Source organism: Stenella coeruleoalba (genome assembly GCF_951394435.1).
Source record: "Stenella coeruleoalba genome assembly, chromosome: 11".
Lineage (NCBI taxonomy): Eukaryota > Metazoa > Chordata > Mammalia > Artiodactyla > Delphinidae > Stenella > Stenella coeruleoalba.
In genome coordinates, this window is record NC_137157.1 from 86,705,046 (window position 1) to 86,724,607 (window position 19,562).

Sequence of the window (19,562 nt, forward strand, 5' to 3'; positions counted from 1 at the left end):
TGTCATGACTTAAAGGGAAATCATAATCTGTTGACTATTTCCCCTGAGAAGACTTCTGTGTGTCTTTAGAAAAAGGTAATATATGTAAACATGTTCATATGGATATAAGGAGCTAAACATTCTTCTCCCATTTTCACCTCTCTTCTCATTCACCTCCTACATTAAAGCCTGTATCTATTTGCACTTCATTTTGTGTGTTTCTGTTTGGATCAGATGAACTCTTATACATCTGCATTTTAAATTATATCTAAATCCTCTTTAACATAGCATGAAAAAAAAAAAAGAAGACTGACCAGCACCAATTTAGTTTCAGCAATTTTATATAGGAATCCCAAAGCCTTGCATTTCCTTGTACTCTGGGAACAATATATAGCCTGAACAAAAGGTTATAGTGGAAAGGAAATGTAATTGATTCTGAAGAGCGTGAACATCTGCAGAGAATGTGGTGTAAGAGACAATGATCTCTGCTTATGAGGATGAAACGGTTTCTAGTTACCCATGTCAGAAGAATAACTCTGCCCCCGCCCCCAACCCCAAGTTCAGTCCACTAAGCAGAGCGAGGCTGCAGATGCCTTCTATGACACGGAAACCAACAGAAATAGGTATAGAAGACTTGACAAAACTACATTTGCCCAGTGGTGTTGAAAAGTCAGAAAAGCTTTATGCTGGTGCAAATTTTGTCATTAAATGTAATGTGATTGTGGCCAAGTCAGCTTCTCTCTCTGGGCCTCAAGTTTCCCGACTTTGACGTGGAAGAGCTGAGCTGGATGACAGACACAGTTCTTTTACGATGCTCTTTCCAGTAAGATTAACTACTTTTTCATCTAGAAGTCTCTTAAAGTCTCAGACTTTCCATTTTAGATGGGAAGAGCAAAAATTCTAACACAAGTGATTTAAGAACATCAACATTTATTTAACATGATAAAAAAGAAATGAGATATGAACATTTGCATTTAAACAACAGTAAGTAGCCTTTAATACTTACATTACATGTGCTCATTGTATAATATATACACAATGAACATAATTACATTTGTACACAAACTAAGTACTGGATTTGAAAACCTGCTTATTGCTGTACACATCTAGTCCAATGAAGTATAAGCCCAGTACTTCAAAATACCTACATTTTAAATTGCTTTTTAAGAAAAAAGTAAGCGATAACATTTGTATCTAAGCTGACAAGAGTGTGGCATAACTGCTGACAATGCAATCTGACTGAGAAATAATTATAGCAGGAAACGGACATACTTCACTTAGCAGTAATAAAATGGCACATTTTAAATATATATATAAAATTTTTACAAATCAAGGGTGAAACAAAGCATTGCAGTAGCCAAAATGGGAGGAAGAAGGAAAAAAAAAAAAAAGGAAAACAAGCTTCACTGGAAATAATAACTAAATTTATGTACTGAAAAGTGAAAAGAAATATAAATCCAGCTAGACTTTAGAAACATCAAAATCTGGAAATCAGCAACTAAGTAAGCTCTGGCTGTAGACCACACACTAAAAAGCACCTTTACTTATGTGCTCTGAAATCATAGCAGCAAGCTGGTGTCAGAATAATAAATTTGAGATTACATTACATGACCTTGAGTGTACGTATGGGCCATTAAAGCTGTTTTGGAATAAACATTTTCCAGAAGTGATAAAATGATGCTCTGTGGCCAAAAGCATCAGAACTATGAATTTCATAGATTTAAAATATACTGTACAATATCTTCTCACATTGCCAAAGGTCCATGTCCTCAGCTTTGAATGGTTTCAACGGAAGTCAGTATAGCTGAAAAATACAAAGAAGTAAAATTACTTTGACACCTGCAAAGTTAATTAATGACCATTTCCTGAAGTACCTAAGGGCCACATTCTCTAGCAATAGAACTGACAAGCATGGCCATGAAAATCCCAAAACATAATACAGTTGAAGGACATCTTCTCTTCATTTCCATAAGCTTAATTCACAAAGCAAAGAAACATAATGCAATATGTGCACAGCAATTCAGATGAAAAAAAGGACCGAAACTTGTGGCTGAATCCAAAAGGTTGACGAAATGAGCAGAGGTTTGCACAACTTTACTAAAATACGTAATACTATATTAAGCTGCCTACATAGCGGTGTCATTTGTAAAACTTTCCTGAGTCTTGCCAAAACCACTAGTTCAGAAAGATGACACATGCACAATGAGAAGATGGATTATAAAATAATGCAAGTCTGAATGCCGCTGGTTGGTTGTGGTGACTGCACACCACAAAGCTAGAAAATATCCGGCAATCACTGTACCTAAGGCTAGTACGTAATACTCCTGGCTCTTGGAATGAGAGTAAAACAAAACAAAAGCGAGTAATAACAACTTAAGGAACCTGGAAATGTACTCCAGTTTTAACTGTGAACATTCTTGTTATCAGAATGGTCCGAGTACAGTGAATTGTAACCTGTTTATTGAACCAAGAGATAATGGGAGTGGCTCTCAAAGTACGTTTCACCACTAAGACAGACGGAGGCCATCAATCAATTCTTTGCACAGGAGGAATAAAATGAGCATCATGTTCATTATCCCTGTTTGGTGTTATTCTGTCACTAGTGGCAACTGCCCCTTCTGAATGTATTAAGTTAAAAGTTTAAATATATGAGTGACAGAGGCAAGACACAGGTTAAGACTACAACAAATACAACAAGTCCTAAAGAGATACCAAGTGACAACAAACAAAGCCTCTTTTTGGCTCCAGACAGACGTGATCTCAAATAAAAGTTACAGAAATGACAAGACAGTTAAACATAAATCCTCTGGCTGAAATAAAGGGACACAGATTATAGCTGCTACAAAAAGGTGTGAATGGACGTAGAGGCTAGAAAATGAGCACTACTGGATGAAAAACTTAGTCTAAGTTGGTATTTGTACTCATTTGAGTACCTAAAAATTAAAGAACATGTTTGTAGCCGTGCTCATAATGTCTGTAGGTGTTTGCTCAGCTTATAACTGTTTAACAGAAATTGGTGATAATCCGAAGGCCCCAAACATGAGAAGATCTGGTAGATACTGAGAAAAAAAGTGCAGAAAAAGGCATAAAATGTTCACTCCATACCTCACAGCTTTTCTGAAAAATAAAAAAAGTATGTAAGTACAAAATTGAGGTAAAATGTAGCCATTGTTGATAAAGTTTAAAAGTAAGACACCTTAGGAAATTATTCGTGGTTCTAAAAGTGTGGTCTAAGGAACACTGGTTGAGAAAGGCCCCGTCTCCCTGCCCCCACCTGTGGCTTTTTTAAAAGCTACCTCCCTACCTAAAAAAAACCAAAAGCTACCTCCCTGACTTAAAAAAATATATTATTTAGAAATAATTTCTGATGGCTCTTAAAGATTTTACATTCCATATCTAGTTGGCTGTACCATAAACTTTTCTTTATCCTTAAAAATAATTAGCAAACTCCCAGTGTGGTAGATAGGTCCACGCTGAATGTAAAAAACATTTCTGTATCAAAATGTAATGACTTGAACAGAATCCTCAGACCCAACTGTGGAAAGAAACTGTTAGGTGGGAGCACAGCTGCAAAACACTGCAAAACCTCCCCTCCGAGTTTAGCTGTTTTTATGGATGATGAAAGAAGAGACAGAGAAAATGTTGTTACGTAGCAAATCACTGAAGGGCTGATGTTGGAAATTTTGAGTTACTGCCCGTGGTTCAAACACTTGCTCTGCTAACTATCCCTAACACACAGGCCGGAATTCATCACAGTTTTTATTCACCAAATCAACAAAAGTCAGGCTGAAAGCTCTAACAGTAAAGCACGAAAATGAAAGGAAACGACGTACTTGTTCTGAGACTACACACACATGAAGTGTGAGCCTTCTGTGAGCTGCGGCTGAGTGGACGGAACGGGTGATGCCGAGGACTCGGGAGACGGGGACAGGCTTTGCACTAAAACACACCGAGAAAACGTGACGAGATCAAAATCCTGGAGACACCTTCGGAGAAGGAAATCCTGACGCTGCGATTCCCAACACAGAACGTGTGTCGGGAAGGAATTCTTAGTTGCATTTCGGCTCTGTTTTTTGTTATTCTGGCAACTGATTATTCAGTATGAAATGTTTCTTGAAGACTGGTTAAAAATTCCTTTTCCATGTACATCTTAAACTTATATAATGTTATATGCCAATTATATCTCAATGAAACTGGGAAAAAATTAAAACAAATTTTTTGGGGGGGCTTCAAGGTTAATTTTCAGGTGTATATCAGTGACTCACCCCTGTTGGGTCTCATTTTTTTTTTTTTTTGCCCGCGCCGTGTGGCATGTGGGATGTGGGATCTTAGTTCCCTGACCAGGGATCAAACCCGTGTCCCCTGCATTGGGAGCGCGGAGTCTTATCCGCTGGACCACCAGGGAAGTCCCGGGTCTCATTTTTAAAAGCTTTTCTAGTTGCATGAAGCTAAATACTGCAGATGGTATAAATGTTGGGGTTTTAATACACCCACACAACCTTTAACACAGACTTGGCATCATAATAACCGAATGTGATCAATGACAATTTTTAAAGAAAGTGAGAATTCCTGTACACATTGCCTTGTGAGTGATAAGAGGCAAAGGAAAAAGTGCTTCATACTGGTTACAAAGGAACATGGCTGCTGATATAAATTTCCATGTTATATGTATATAAGATACAGAAAATGCTCTTAAGAACAGTCCTGCATAATTGAATTTCATTGGACTTACCCTTCTGCAAAATGACTGGAGGCTGGGTTGGGTGGGGGGAGGAGAAAGAATTACTAGGGATAGCTTTTCGTTTATGGACTATGAGATGCAAAACTGATACATTACACTAGTGGGATGATTCCCCTACCCCCATCCCTTGGCAAAAGTCATAAAGAAAAAAAAAAAAAGAAAAAAGATGTGTGAAGAATCCAGAAAGTATAAAAGAATAGCACAGAAAATTTTATTTTTTCTTAACATGCTACGGATCATGATTTCCACTATCAAAGAAAAACCCAGATGTGGATTATAGTAGGAGCTAAGTAAGTAAATCTATTCTACTAGTGTAGATATTCAATCTTCCACAGTTCCCAAAGGGGTAGGCTTATGAATACTCTGAGAATCCAGCGTCAGAGAAAAGTACTAAAAGATCTTCTTCTTAGAAAAAAGTTTAAGGTATGTGTAAAGGTTCAGATTAAAAAAACAAATAAAACAAAACAAAGAGAAGGAACTGACGCCCAAGACAGGAGAGAGGGCAGATCTAGCTGCTCACGCAGGGCTGGCCCTGTGCTCTGGTGCAACTGCAGCCCTCCTGACGGTGCAAGTGTGGGAAGGCAAAGGCTGCTTGGTCTGCAGTTGACGTCCCTGCGTGGCTCCCTTGCTAGAGTCTCCACATGGCAAATAAATTCAGAGGTTCAGAGGAAGCACCAGTAAGAAAATTAGGAAACATGTAATATCTACCTGCCATTGTCTGACTTCCTCTAGAAGCCTCAGGAGTTAGTTCATAAGAAATAACAGTTTCTTCCTGCTCATGAATATTGTCCTTTGTATTTTCTTCAGGGTGGCCTTCTGGTTTATGATTTGGGATCTGTGACTCATCTTGAGGGCTAATGAAAATAGATGGAAGTTTTAAAGTTCGTTATTTTAGAATGCAATTAATTTTTTTTCTTCCAAACTTAGTGTTATGAAAAATCTTAACTATACATAAAAGATGTCACCATCTGTACTTAACAATTGCTAACATTTTGTTGGCATTTTTGTCCACATTTTGCCAATTTTGTTTCATTCTAAACCCTCAGCCCCCTACTCCCCAAATGATGATTATTATTTTTTTTAATTAATTAATTAATTCTTGGTTGCATTGGTTCTTCGTTGCTGCACACGGATTTTCTCTAGTTGCTGCGAGCGGGGGCTACTCTTCGGTGTGGTGCGTGAGCTTCTCATGGCGGTGGCTTCTCTTGTTGCAGAACATGGGTTCTAGGTGCATGGGCTTCAGTAGTTGTGGCATACAGGTTCAGTAGTTGTGCTCGCGGGCTCTAGAGCACAGGCTCGACAGTTGTGGCACACGGGCTTAGTTGCTCCACGGCATGTGGGATCTTCCCGGACCAGGGCTTGACCCGTGTCCCCTGCACTGGCAGGTGGATTCTTAACCACTGCGCCACCAGGGAAGTCCTCCCCAAATTATTTTAAAGCAGATTCCAGACATATCATTCAGTCTGTAAATACCATCAAATATCCAGTCAATGCTCAAATGATCCTGATTGCCTCATAATATCATCTTAGAGTTATCTGTTTGAATGGGGATCCACACAACAAAGTCCATACACTGTATTTGCCTGAGAAGTCCCTTAAAGTCTCCTCTAAAATATACCACCACACACACCCGTTTTATTCTTTGTCATTTATTTAAGAAAGAACCTGGTTTATCTGTCCAATAATTTACTACATTTCTGGATTTTGATGACTGTATCCCTCATATTTTTTATAAACTGATACGATTCTTAGGCTTGATCAGACTTAGGTTTTGGGGGAAAGGAGGTAAGTAATACTCTTTTAGGTGGGTGTCTTGCACTACTGCATTAATAGTCTGTCTCTTTTCCTGATGTTAAAAAGATCAGGGGACTTCCCTAGCAGTCCAGTGGTTAAGACTTCACCTTTCAATGCAATGGGTGTGGGTTTGATCCCTGGTCGGGGAGGTAAGAGCCCACATGCCTCGTGGCCAAAAAACCAAAACATAAAACAGAATATTGTAGTAAATTCAATAAAGACTTTAAAAATGGTTCACATAAAAAAAATCTTTAAAAAAAACAAAACAAAATTTTTTTTAGCTAACAGCTTTAGCAGCACTGAGGAATATTGTTCATCCATTATTTTAATAGGGTTTTAGCAAAGCAGTGATATTCTAAGTCTCTCATTCTTTTTTTTTTAATTAATTAAATTTTGGCTGCGTTGGGTCTTAATTGCAGTGTGTGGGCTCTCTAGTTGTGGCACATGGGGGCTCCAGAGCACACAGGCTCAGCAGTTGTGGTGCGTGGGCTTTCTAGTTGTGGTGTGTGGGCGCCAGAGCACGTGGGCTCCGTAGTTGCAGCACGTGGGCTTAGTTGCCCCACGGCATGTGGGATCTTAGTTCCTCCACCAGGGATCGAACCCATGTCCCCTGCATTGGAAGGTGGATTCTTACCCACTGGACCACCAGGGAAGTCCCAAAGTCTCTCATTCTTTTATGTTTTTTAATAAATTTTCAAAAAATATTTATTTATTTATCTTCAGCTGCATTAGGTCTTCGTTGCTGTGCACAGGCATTCTCTAGTTGCGGCGAGCGGGGGCTACTCTTTGTTGCGGTGCACAGGCTTCTCTTGTTGTGGAGCACGGGCTCTAGGCACGCCGGCTTCACTAGCTGTGGCACGCGGGCTCAGTAGTAGTGGCTTGCGGGCTCTAGAGCACAGGCTCAGTAGTTGTGGCGCACGGGCTTAGCTGCTCCGCGGCATGTGGGATCTTCCCGGACCAGGGCTTGAACCTGTGTCCCCTGCATTGGCAGGCAGATTCTTAAGCACTGCGCCACCAGGGAAGCCCTTTCATTCTTTTTTTTTTTTTTTTTTTTTTTTTCGGTACGCACGCCTCTCACCGCTGTGGCCTCTCCCGTTGCGGAGCACAGGCTCCGGACGCGCAGGCTCAGCGGCCATGGCTCACGGGCCCAGCCGCTCCGCGGCATGTGGGATCTTCCCAGACCGGGGCACGAACCCATGTCCCCTGCATCGGCAGGCGGACTCTCAACCACTGCGCCACCAGGGAAGCCCTCTCATTCTTTATTGAGTGAAATTTTTCTAATAAAGAAGAGTTTCCTCATAAACTCTCTGGTTGCAGCTTGTTTGGGAAAGGTAAGATAAATGTTTACTTCTTTCTCTTTATGTACCAGGTTTTGGAACAATAAGTGGATTCCCTAGCATCCTCTGAAGGGGCCAACAAATTATTTTTTGTTGTTGTTGTATCATTATGAACTCATAGATTTGTAATATACTGGATGTGTTTTAATCTATGTCTATTAACAAAAGTTCAGCACAGATTTTTTTTCTTATCAGCGATCGCCAAATATTTTTCAAGTTCCCTCTTGCTATTCATTGAAGAGATAAAGGCATTCCTAATAACATGAGATCACAGCATTCCTCTTTTCCAGCACTAGGAATTTTTTTATGGATGGTGAGACTGAGGATATGCATTTAAAAATGCTAGTTAAGAAATACAGTTAAAAAATAAATGGCAAATCACTATAATATTTGGAACGCTTAACAGACATCTTAGATATCTGATCAATGCCTGTCATTATACAGGCAACGCTGAGGTGCTTACTTTGCTGTAGCTTGCGTGCCTCTGGCATTTTTTAAAAAAAGGTATTTATTGATCACTTGCTAGGTGTTTAGCACAGTGCTAAGTGCTATACACATATTTTCCTATTTAATCCCTATAATACACTTGTGAGATGGATACGATTATTATCCTCATTTTTACAAGTGAGGAACCATGACAGTTGTGTAACTTGTTCAAGATCCTACAGCTCGTAAGAGATATTCTGGGACTGGAATCCAAGACCTCTGACTCTGAAGTTTACCATTTTTAAGCAGGTATACAATTTTGTGAATGATTCCTTTGTTTGTTTTTCCTAATTATTACCTGTATGGAACATCCTTGGGCATCTTTTCTTTGTTTTCTTCTTTATCCACCACTTCCTCAGAATTTACTCCATTTGGCTCAGGTGTGAAAAGTGTTTCGGAAAAAGCATTTTCAGTTTTTTTAAACTATAGAAGAAGAAAAATTCTCTTTTTCAAATCATTTTTACCACATTTAATATATTAGTGAATTATCTAAAATGATTCCTAAATAAAGTTTATTAAAAAACCCATACCCTATCAAATATTTACTGAAATATAAATTTATATTCAAGTGCATTAAAAATATTAATGCTCTATAAAAAATAAATAAAATAAAATTCAAAACTTAAAAGAAAACACTAAAAAAAAAATTAATGTCCTTTGCTACTAGGATAAAAGGTACATTGCCATTAGTTAGCCGCTTTGGGATATAAGATTCTTTAATTGGGTTAATGATAATTTATTCCAGCCTTGATTGATCATGTTTTAAGTTTTCAATTAACCCAGTTTTTGTCGTGGCTGAATACATCAATCAAATTATACGAAGCCTATCATTTCACTAAGATCTATATAGCCCCTGTGACAGAATGACACGTAACTATTTTCAACCTTCTCACTTGATCTTATCTTCAAAAATCCACCCCTTTGTAACATCTGTCCCAAAATAATCTCTCTACCTCTTCGCTGAAATCTGTATTTTGAGGTTCAGCTTCTTTTAGTCGAACAGTTTCTGCGGCAGGAGTTTCATGGTTTGGCTTCACGTCATTTTCTCTAATGACGGCATCCAGTTCCTTAAGGTTATCATCCCTCCTTCGAGTCTGTCCAACAGATAGACAGCATTTTTAGATTCATACTATACTATTCATACTATATTATCATCCCTCCTTCGAGTCTGTCCAACAGATAGACAGCATTTTTAGATTCATACTATACGGTCATGCATAGTTTTTAGATAGTACCTATTAATTTTTTGCTTTTTAAAGTTGGTTCTTCACTTGCAAGAGTTTCCTTATGAAAAACAACAGAGGAATCATATATATTACTCATCTATTTTGTAATGTGTAGAATGTGCAGTTATTCAACTGTTAATTGGTTGAACCACCATTAGCAATGCCTGCTCTCCATTAGACAAGACAGAAAGAGGATTTCTATGATGACAGGGAATCACTTTCAGCTGGTCCATGTCTACTAACAGGGATAGACCAGACTGAAGCCACTGGAAAGGTTCCTTAGTCTGCTCTGATTTATGAATCAGGGTAACAAACAAACAAATAAGTAATAAGAAACGGAATGGTGTCTCTTTATAAGACTAAAGTTAAAATGTAATGAATAGTAGAACTTTTCTTTAGAAACCCTCTCGCTACAATTTAGGTCATGCTAAATTAGTATACAGAGTAATACACTTTTCATTGGGAGGGGAACTGGGGACCATCCTGCTAACCTGCATGGCATTTTACATTTGTTGAAAGCACTTTTATCTTCTTACTATCTCCATGAAGTAGATAGGACAGGTTGTATATTTGATTTACAGTAGAGGAGATTAAGTCCACAACGTATAGGAGGGTATCCAACAAGTAATTTAGCTCTGGTTTTCTGAACCCAGGGCTATTTCCATTTTACTAAGCTGTCCTGGCATATTATAAGAGTTGAATAATATAACTATCCATATTGCTGACATTTAAAAGCCCATCAACCATGTAACTCTACGATTCTAAGATTCAAGTGATATTAGATTTACCCACAAGAATGAGTAAAAGCAATTGATATACCTGGGTAACCCGGAATGGATTATCCCTTAAATTTGAAGGACTTGGTAAGGGTGACTGGTCTAAAGCACCAATAATGTTTAATCCTTTTCTCTTTTCCCTTAAGCATGCTTGTTGATGCCTCCTGATTCTTTCCATTTGCTCTTCCACAGTCATCCTAGGTCGAGTGCTTTCAGCCAAACAGAGCTGTTCCACTGCACTTCTTGGTCTTTCCTTTAAATTGAAAGTAAACAAACAGATGAATATCTGAAGACAGGATAACTTCTGAAAAGTATGTTAGAAAAAAAAATGTCCTGCAATGCATTTACTTTGTTTGCAAAATCTCAAGTGGAGGTTTTGGATGTCATTTAGATAACACCAGAACGGCAGATTACTTTACACATGCACTGATGCAGGATCAGCGATGGAAAGAGAGAGAGAGAAGAGGTAGGAGGGAGGGGAGAGAAGAGGAACTTAAGGAGGGGATTTGCTTGTTTTTAAAAACAAAATACAAAAAAGTATGGCAGCTCTGGAGTGACCCTACCCCACGGCCCTGAGATAGGAAATTGTATAAAACTCAAACTAGGAGAAAACAGGGGGCATAGCTTCTAAAAATCAGCAATTTCTTTTATTATACTAAAAATGTAATGTTTCAAGTCACACATTTTTTACTGTGAAAAGACTGGTAGAGAAAACATCCTTAGTTCATGAAAAACTATGGAAAAATCTATTTTCTATAAATCAGAAGGTTATATTTCATATACATATATACATTTACATGGCTCTTTTTTTTTCTTTTTTGTGGTACGCGGGCCTCTCACTGTTGTGGCCTCTCCCGTTGCAGAGCACAGGCTCTGGACGCACAGGCTCAGTGGCCATCATGGCTCACGGGCCCAGCCGCTCTGCAGCATGTGGGATCTTCCCAGACCGGGGCACGAACCCGTGTCCCCTGCATCGGCAGGCGGACTCTCAACCACTGTGCCACCAGGGAAGCCCTACATGGCTCATTTTTATGGTTTACTGAAGGGTTTAAAAATATTAGTCACATTAAACAACCAGTTCTTACTTCTCACTTTCTTACTAAAGATATAAAACAATATTGGTATGAGATTCAACATAAGTAAATCAATAACTGTCATAAGGAAATTTTAGCTTATTTTATATAATAGAAATTTTAGAGATTAAACATATTCTAAGATCTATAGAATAGAATGCATAGGTTTCTTTGTGTCCTCTGGACTGAACTGCTGGGAACTGACTGAGACATTGGTGGAGTTGCTGGTGTTTTGGAAAGAACCCAGGGCAGAGGTAAGTATTTCCGTGACTAAGCAGTATGTCAGGATAACGGCCAAGGTCCTCTTCTCTCCACTGCAATCTAAAATGTGTCTGCAGGGCAGTAGCTACAGATCTAGAACTGTTTTCTATTGTATAGAATATCTTGAAGAGCTCACGTAGAAACTGAAAGGAAAATGAAAAATGAAAAGCCTTAGAGTGCAGAAATGATGCTTCTCATTTGTGAAGCAAAGCATTTGCTTTTGTGAGAATATTTTTTTAAATAAAGGTAAATTCTAGATACTGATTGGGAAGTTGGCTACTTTAGCACTCTTTCCTTTTATTTATTTATTTATTTTTTTGCGGTATGTGGGCCTCTCACTGTTGTGGCCTCTCCCGTTGCGGAGCACAGGCTCCGGATGCGCAGGCTCAGCAGCCATGGCTCACGGGCCTAGCCGCTCCATGGCATGTGGGATCTTCCCAGACCGGGGCACGAACCTGTGTCCCCTGCATCGGCAGGAGGACTCTCAACCACTGCGCCACCAGGGAAGCCCTCCTTTTGTTTTTAGTAACAAGAAACATGTATTCTTCCTGGTTTTTCTGTGTTTGTGCAAAAGTGTTGTCTCACTGAAACTTCCTTTTCCAAGTTACCGTATTGTACAAATCTATTTATTCTTTTAAAATGCCAGATATTATTAATTTTTAGATCTTTTTGCCAGTATAACTGGAGAAGAGTATCTCACTGGGGTTTTAGTTAGCACTTTAAAAATGATTATCAGTGTTGAGCAATTTTCATATTTTTGTGAATTACTGTTACATAGTTTCCATTTAAAAAAACCCTAAAAATAACTGATTTATATTAATTCCTCAAATATTATGAAACTTGTCTGTTATACTGCAAGTATTTTCTTCTGGTATATGTATTGCTTATAAAGGACTTTCCGGTACAATATTAGGTAACTAGTCGTCTATACTTTCCCCCCAGTATTTGGTTATGTAGAAGTCTTTCTTGTAGTATTTAAGATAGTTATTTTAGGGCTTCCCTGGTGGCGCAGTGGTTGAGAGTCCGCCTGCCGATGCAGGGGACACGGGTTCGTGCCCTGGTCCGGGAAGATCCCACATGCCGCGGAGCAGCTAGGCCCGTGAGCCATGGCCGCTGAGCCTGCGCGTCTGGAGCCTGTGCTCCGCAAAGGGAGAGGCCACAACAGTGAGAGGCCCGCATACCGCAAAAAAAAAAAAAGATAGTTATTTAAAAAAAAAGATAGTTACAGAATAATATAAATCCACTAATATCTTTCTGTTTGATCTCAACATGCATTTTTAAAGGTTTTTTTTTTCTGTTGCCTTATTTCACATTATAATTTCCAAAAAAACACCCTTTTAAACTAAAAAATGCCTAACTCTATGAACAGCAGTATTACAGGACCATTATATTTCTTATATATATAAATCTGTCAGAATTTCTGGCATATACTTTGTACCATACTTTAATATCTTTCAAGAATAATCATAAATCTTATCATTTGTTGTACCTTTCAGTCTTTTCTTACAGTTTTAAGTTATCTCATACCAAATAAATAGAATTTATAAACATAAAAAGTAAAATTTCTTTTGCAGCCCAAATTTCTAGAGAGTACTTGGGGAAAGGGAGTTAAGTCCTTTGAGAATCTTCCCAAGAAGACCAAGATTAGACTGGTTAAAAGCCAGTCTGAATTAAATGGATCTCTGATGAAAGTGTGAAGTACAGGATTTGCTTCTCATTCTCAATTCACATTGCTCATTGTAACCAGAGGATTGGCAAACTCCAAGTCTACTGCAGCGGAAAGGCCCTGCAAACTCAGGCTGGCTTGGAAGTCCAGTAGCTTGGGTGACCACAGCACATGTCTGTCAGTCTCCTAAGGAAATTTTTAGAGGTGTCAGGAGAGGTAACATAGGGCAGCTATCTGAGAACAGATTCCACAAATTGCGCCCCAAAGACCACATGTGGAGTCTGAGCAAAGAAAACCTAGATTAGGCCTGTCCTTTGAGGTGTTCATTCCCTGAATGTAATTAAAAAAATTACGATAACTAAATTTTTCTTAAGAGTATGTAAAGAACAGTTCTGATTGGAATTCCCTGGAGGTCTAGTGGTTAGGACCCCGCACTTCCGCTGCAGGGGGCACAGGCACAGGTTCGATCCCTGGTCGGGGAAGGATCCCATAAGCCGTGTGGTGTGGCCCCCCAAAAAAAAGTTTTGAAAGAAACCTCTAAAAATTAAAACATATACAAGGTGGCAATAAATAGGTTGAGAATCCTTCTGGAAATTAATGTATAATCAAATACCGTTCTTGAATCCATCATCTTCTTAGTTTTCCTTAAAGTTACATATGAGGCTATTGTCGAAGATTCAGGTGTTGGTGATTTTGTTCTTGGAGGGACTACTCCAACAGGAAAGTGGGAACCTAAAAATAAAAACAGCATTAAGTTCTACAAAACATCTTCACATGACATGGCTTTATTTGGACATATTCAATTTCTGAGGCTTTTAAAATCAGAAGGCAAATAAATGTGTCGTTTGAGAAGAGACAGGGAAATGTAATAACCTTTTGTTACTTGTTTTACCTAATAAGCCAGCAATGATACTAACCAGACAAATTTAGGGTTAGCTTTAGAAATAAAGTTCTACTGATGATAACAGATGACATTAAAAAAATTATAAAATTTAATGATACGCAGTGGATCATATATCTTCACAACAACCCTGTAAAAAAAGAAGGTAAATGAAGTGCAGAATCTGGGTTAACTGACTTCCTCAAGTACATATAGCTTAGCAGCAGCATGGCTAGAGCTTCTGCTTTGGCCCATTTTCCCTTGTTGCTCTGCTTCTTCATGAAGTATTTACAATATTTTCACAGGTTAAAAGTACCTTAAAACCTGTGCGCCTAGAGCCCGTGCTCCGCGACAAGAGAAGCCACGGCAATGAGAAGCCTGCGCACTGCAACGAAGAGTGGCCCCCGCTCGCCGCAACTAGAGAAAGCCCGTGCACAGCAACGAAGACCCAACACAGCCAAAAATAAATAAATAAAAAATAAAAAAAATTACCTTAATCTAATCCTCTCACAGAGATGAGGAAAGTTATGGCCAGAAGGGTTAAGTGATTTACCTAAACGTCCTTAATTCCCATTTGGTCTCTTTCAATCACACTGCACCACCTCAATAAAGAATCCACTAACAATGTTAACAAGAGTTGACTATAGGTAATTGAAGTTACTTTTATTTTTGCAGTTTTGAAAAATTTCTAAAATGAACACACACTACTTTTATAATTAGAAAACGAACAATACACACACACAAAATCATTAACACAACAATAAAAGCTAATGATCAGTTCACATAAAATGTATTCATCTGTACCACAGTCATCTTGTGTAAGCAGAATATATACACTATTGTCCACACAATAGTGTGGACACAAGTAAAATAAGAAATTATTCAAATCTCAATAGTTTGCTGAAAAAAAAATCATTCTCTTTGGGCTCATTAAAGTTACATTAACTAAGTAGAAAAATGAAATCTTATTTCCCCCCCAAAGACAAATGGTGGTCAATCATTCAGGGCCCCTTTACGTTATGAACCAAACAATCTGCAGCTTAATGAAGTTTTAATATTGTTTATGAACTCTGTGTTTATTACAGTTGTATATTTGAGAATGTGAAGAGCTGGACTGATGTATTACAAGTAATTTTTACAGTTCAAATGAAGAAAAGCCTTCTACTATGCTAGTCAGTGGTCCAGTTTTAAAAGCCCGACTTTAAGTCATGTGGAACAAAATAAATTACACTGTAATCGATCTGTACACTTCAGACAATTTATTAGATGAGAGCTTATGATTATATACTAAAAAAAAAAAAAAAAAAACCCAAAATTTAAAAGAGGAAAAACTTCCAGGAAGAATTCAAGCCATATTAGAGAACATACTTCAGATGATATCATTGTTATGACTAAATACATATATCAGTTTTTTGCTGAGAAGTATTACAACCTGTTTAGCCGTACTCTTGTTGACAGACATATGACTGCTTCCAGTTTTTGTCTATTATGAATTAAAGCTGCTATAACAACCCTTGTATAAGTCTTTTGAGGGATTATGTTTTCATTTTTCTTAGGTAAATATATAGAATTCCTGGCTATGATGACTGCGTGTTTAACTTTATGAGAAACTGCCAAACTACTGTTCCATCCTATACCACCTCAGAAATGTGTGTGAATTCCAATTGTTCCACATCCTAACCAACACTAGGTAGTCAGTCTTTCAAGTTTAGCCATTCTAGAAGGTGTGAAATGTGATTTTTATTTGCATTAAAACTGCATTTCTTTTGTGATTAATAAGTTGTAAGCTTTTCCATGTGCTTATTGGCCATTTGTATACCTGGTTTGTTAACTCTCCAAGGCTTTTTTTGCCTACTTTTTTTTTTGTTTGTTTGTTTTGTTTTGTTTTTGCGGTACGCGGGCCTCTCACTGTTGTGGCCTCTGCCATTGCGGAGCACAGGCTCTGGACGCGCAGGCTCAGCGGCCATGGCTCACAGGCCCAGCTGCTCCGCGGCATGTGGGATCTTCCCGGACCGGGGCACAAACCCGTGTCCCCTGCATCGGCAGGCGGACTCTCAACCACTGCACCACCAGGGAAGCCCTTGCCTACTTTTTTATTGGGTTGTTTATCTTTATTACTTATTTGCAAGAGTTATTTATATATTCTGGATACAAGGATTTTGTAAGGTATATGTACTGATAATATTTTCTTCCATTCTGATGGGCAAAAGTTTTAAATTTTGATGAAATTGAATTAATCAGTTTTCACTGAGAGTATAGCCCTCAGAGGGCCCCAGCTTTATTTGAGGGGGTCTCCTAGCAGACTCCTAATTTGTTCATGCTCTGAGTTTTGTCCTGTCACAAGGTGAAAGCTGGCTTTCATGCTCCACTTTACTTCCTGGATGCCTCTTGCTATGGACTGAATTGGTCCTCTTAAAATTCCTGTTGAAGCCCTAATTCTTGATGTGACTGTATTTGGAGATGGGGATTAAAAGGAGGTCATTAAGGTTAAATGAGGTCATAAGGGTGGGGCCCTGGCCCCCACAGATTAGTGTCCTTATAAAATGAGATACCAGAGAATTTACAGGCACTCATAGGAAAGGCCATGTGAGGGAGGCAGCATCTACAAGCCAGGAAAAGAGTCCTCACCCGAAACCAAACCCTCTCAGAACTTGGTCTGGGACTTCTAGCCTCCAGAACTGTGAGAATAAACTTCTGTTGTTTAAACCACTCAGTCTATGGTATTTTTTTTATGGCAGCCTGAGCAGACTAATGCACTACCCTTCAAATAATTTTTGGCCTGAACATCCCTCTCTTTACTTTTCTGCAACTTGTTGAAGTGTCTCAAAAATATTTAAAATGATATGAACCAGCATTTATAATCTGTGGAGGACTGGCCAGGTATCTAGTTACCTATTTGCCAAAAACATTTACTTTTATTTGCAGTCTGATATTTCCTGCATATTTATAATTATATGCACGAATATGGTAAGGACGAAGACTATGACTGTTTCACTTACATCTGTGTATGAAAAGATAAAGTTAACAAAGACTTTAAATGAGAAAAAGATATGATTTGGATGAGAATGAGAAAGGCATATAAATATTAAGTTTTCAAGATAGCTGTATTTTTCTAATTAAAAAAAAACCCAAAACAACAACAACACAAAACCCAGCGTTAGAAAACCTAGAAGGATATTCCAATTATGGAAAAAGCTATGTGAATATTACCACTTACTATTTTTCAAGCTTTACTTTATGACCCTTTAGCAGATTATTAAAAAAAAATTGACTAGTGGGTTATGATCAGAAATTACTTTCCTGAAAAATCCCACATTTTGCCATATTTGTCTCAGCAGAGAGAGATGACATGTTGATATGTGGTTTATGGGTCATGTTATCTTCCCAATATCTGAAACTTCTAAATTCAGAAACGCATCAGATTCCAAAGGTTTCAGATGAGAGACTGTGGACTTGTATAGGTACTGTGTCAACAAATAAACTAAATTTATTTCTAAGGTGTCTGAAAAACGCAGGAGATAAAACATATCTCAAATGCTGACCTTTAACAGAAGTTTCCATTTCTGAAACAGATTCTGATTTTTCTTCTCCATTAGACTCATCAACTTCTGCCACTGTTGTTAACTCTGGTTCACTCTTGTAGAGTCTATAATCTGGACCCTTGAAAGGAAGATATGTAATCACACACAAACACACACAAAAAGGCAAAAGTCTCTTTTAAAACGTTTATCTCTAAAAACTCACACTCTAACAATTAAAAGCCTCAGTCAGCTATCTTGGGTATAACACAATTAATATATATGTTACAATTAGGGTAGAAAAAAAGACTTTATAAAAGATTTTTAACCAGCATATCTTTTGATTTTAAAATTAAGAATATTCCTCTTAGGGACAAAGTCATCAGAACATTTTTATCATAGTAAAACTAAAGTCTAAAAATAATTATATCATATTAACTCAATTAGCCCTATTCCTTTTCTCCTTGTTCTCTTCTCCTTGCTTATTACATTTTACATTTATTTGTTTAATCCCCAAACTCCTTTTTTCCAGTTTCCATGGGTAATGTCTTTCCTTGGCAATGTCCACATCCTCTAACAGTTTTCCTAGACTGAACTGCCCACATCCCAACCTTTTGATCATTCCTGGTAAGAATCTTCTTTTCCTTGCGTCTTTCTGATCTAAAGATATCATTTTGCTTCTAATATCCTGAAATGGTATATTTAAAATATGGCTCCTTAAACACAGGCACATAAAGTAACCACTTTATGAAAATATTCATGAAAAGCAGAAGCTATGAAATTTTATTAAAATTGTGAAAATATTACAAAATAAGAATGGTAAAACTAAAACAGGAAAAACAAATGATAATGTTATATATGAACAAAAAAGTGCTGGCTAAAAGTGGTGTTATAATAAAAAAAAGTTTGAGTCTAAAATAAATTAAGTTTGAAAAATGAGGGCATGTACGATTGATTATTCTGTGGCTATTGCAGCCACTTACACAGTGAGATCCATTTCTTGGATATCCTTGAACTTGGTGAATCTTCTTTTCTTCGGGCAGATGGACTGGGCCCCTGCTATAACAGAGCAAGGAGCTGCTATCACTGGGCAGAGGGGGGATTATGGGAGGCTGGTCTGTAAAGTCATAGGACCGAGGAAGTGGAGGACGAGGTGGGACTACTTCCTCTTCCTAAAGATTGTAGAATAGTCACCTTATTTAGATAAGCATATTGAATTAAGTATATCGAAATTCTTTGCAATGGTAAGTTAACTTACATTCACTTTAAGATAATTAAAGGGACACTGCCAAGCCAAGAGTCTCATATTAAAAAGTAAAACAAAAAAATGTTTATGATAGCCAATAACTGGGTTTTAAATTTGACTGCATTTAATTTTTTCTGTAACACACAGGTTAGCTTTACTCTAAAGCTCAACATCAAAACAAATGTATGAAACTACTGTATTTCATTTTAAAAATAAAAGGAAAGAATTCATTAAAAAAAATCTCACTCTGTATTGTTTTGCTAATTTTTAAGAGAAAAGAAAGAACATTTCTTTTTGATTGGCTTTTATACAAAATTCAAGACCACAGATGCTTTCAACTAGGTTGACAGTATCTCTTTGTAGTTGTCATTTCTTTATGGTATGCATGATACACAGCCAACTTATCATACCAAACAATGATAAATAAATACTCAAATTACTTAGATTAGAAAAAGTATGACAATGTTAAAGTTCTAACATAGATGAGAAGTAGTGATTCAATTTTTTTTTCCATTAAGAAAAGGGAAGAAGATCACATTTGTTAGAAGAACCAAATTACTGAACCAGCAAAATTTCAAG

The 19,562-nt window shown here is 37.8% G+C and overlaps 1 protein-coding gene across 4 annotated transcripts in view; it reads right to left on the reverse strand.

The window, feature by feature from the left end:
- Positions 1-898: 898 nt before the first annotated feature.
- Positions 899-19,562, reverse strand: part of PLEKHA5 (pleckstrin homology domain containing A5) — a 239,049-nt gene continuing 220,385 nt past the window's right edge. Inside the window, exons 23-31 of one of the 4 annotated variants that reach the window (XM_079938222.1) lie at positions 18,721-18,909; positions 17,762-17,879; positions 13,953-14,071; positions 10,383-10,592; positions 9,291-9,431; positions 8,636-8,760; positions 5,429-5,574; positions 3,813-3,918; positions 899-1,783 (exon numbers count right to left, since the gene is read on the reverse strand). In XM_079938222.1, the coding sequence (XP_079794348.1) occupies positions 3,824-3,918; positions 5,429-5,574; positions 8,636-8,760; positions 9,291-9,431; positions 10,383-10,592; positions 13,953-14,071; positions 17,762-17,879; positions 18,721-18,909 (1,143 nt within the window). In that variant the 3' untranslated portion in view covers positions 899-1,783; positions 3,813-3,823. Of the gene's footprint in view, positions 1,784-3,812; positions 3,966-5,428; positions 5,575-8,635; positions 8,761-9,290; positions 9,432-10,382; positions 10,593-13,952; positions 14,072-17,761; positions 17,880-18,720; positions 18,910-19,562 lie in introns of those variants that run through there. The other 3 variants (XM_079938218.1, XM_079938220.1, XM_079938219.1) reach the window with 3 other exon arrangements.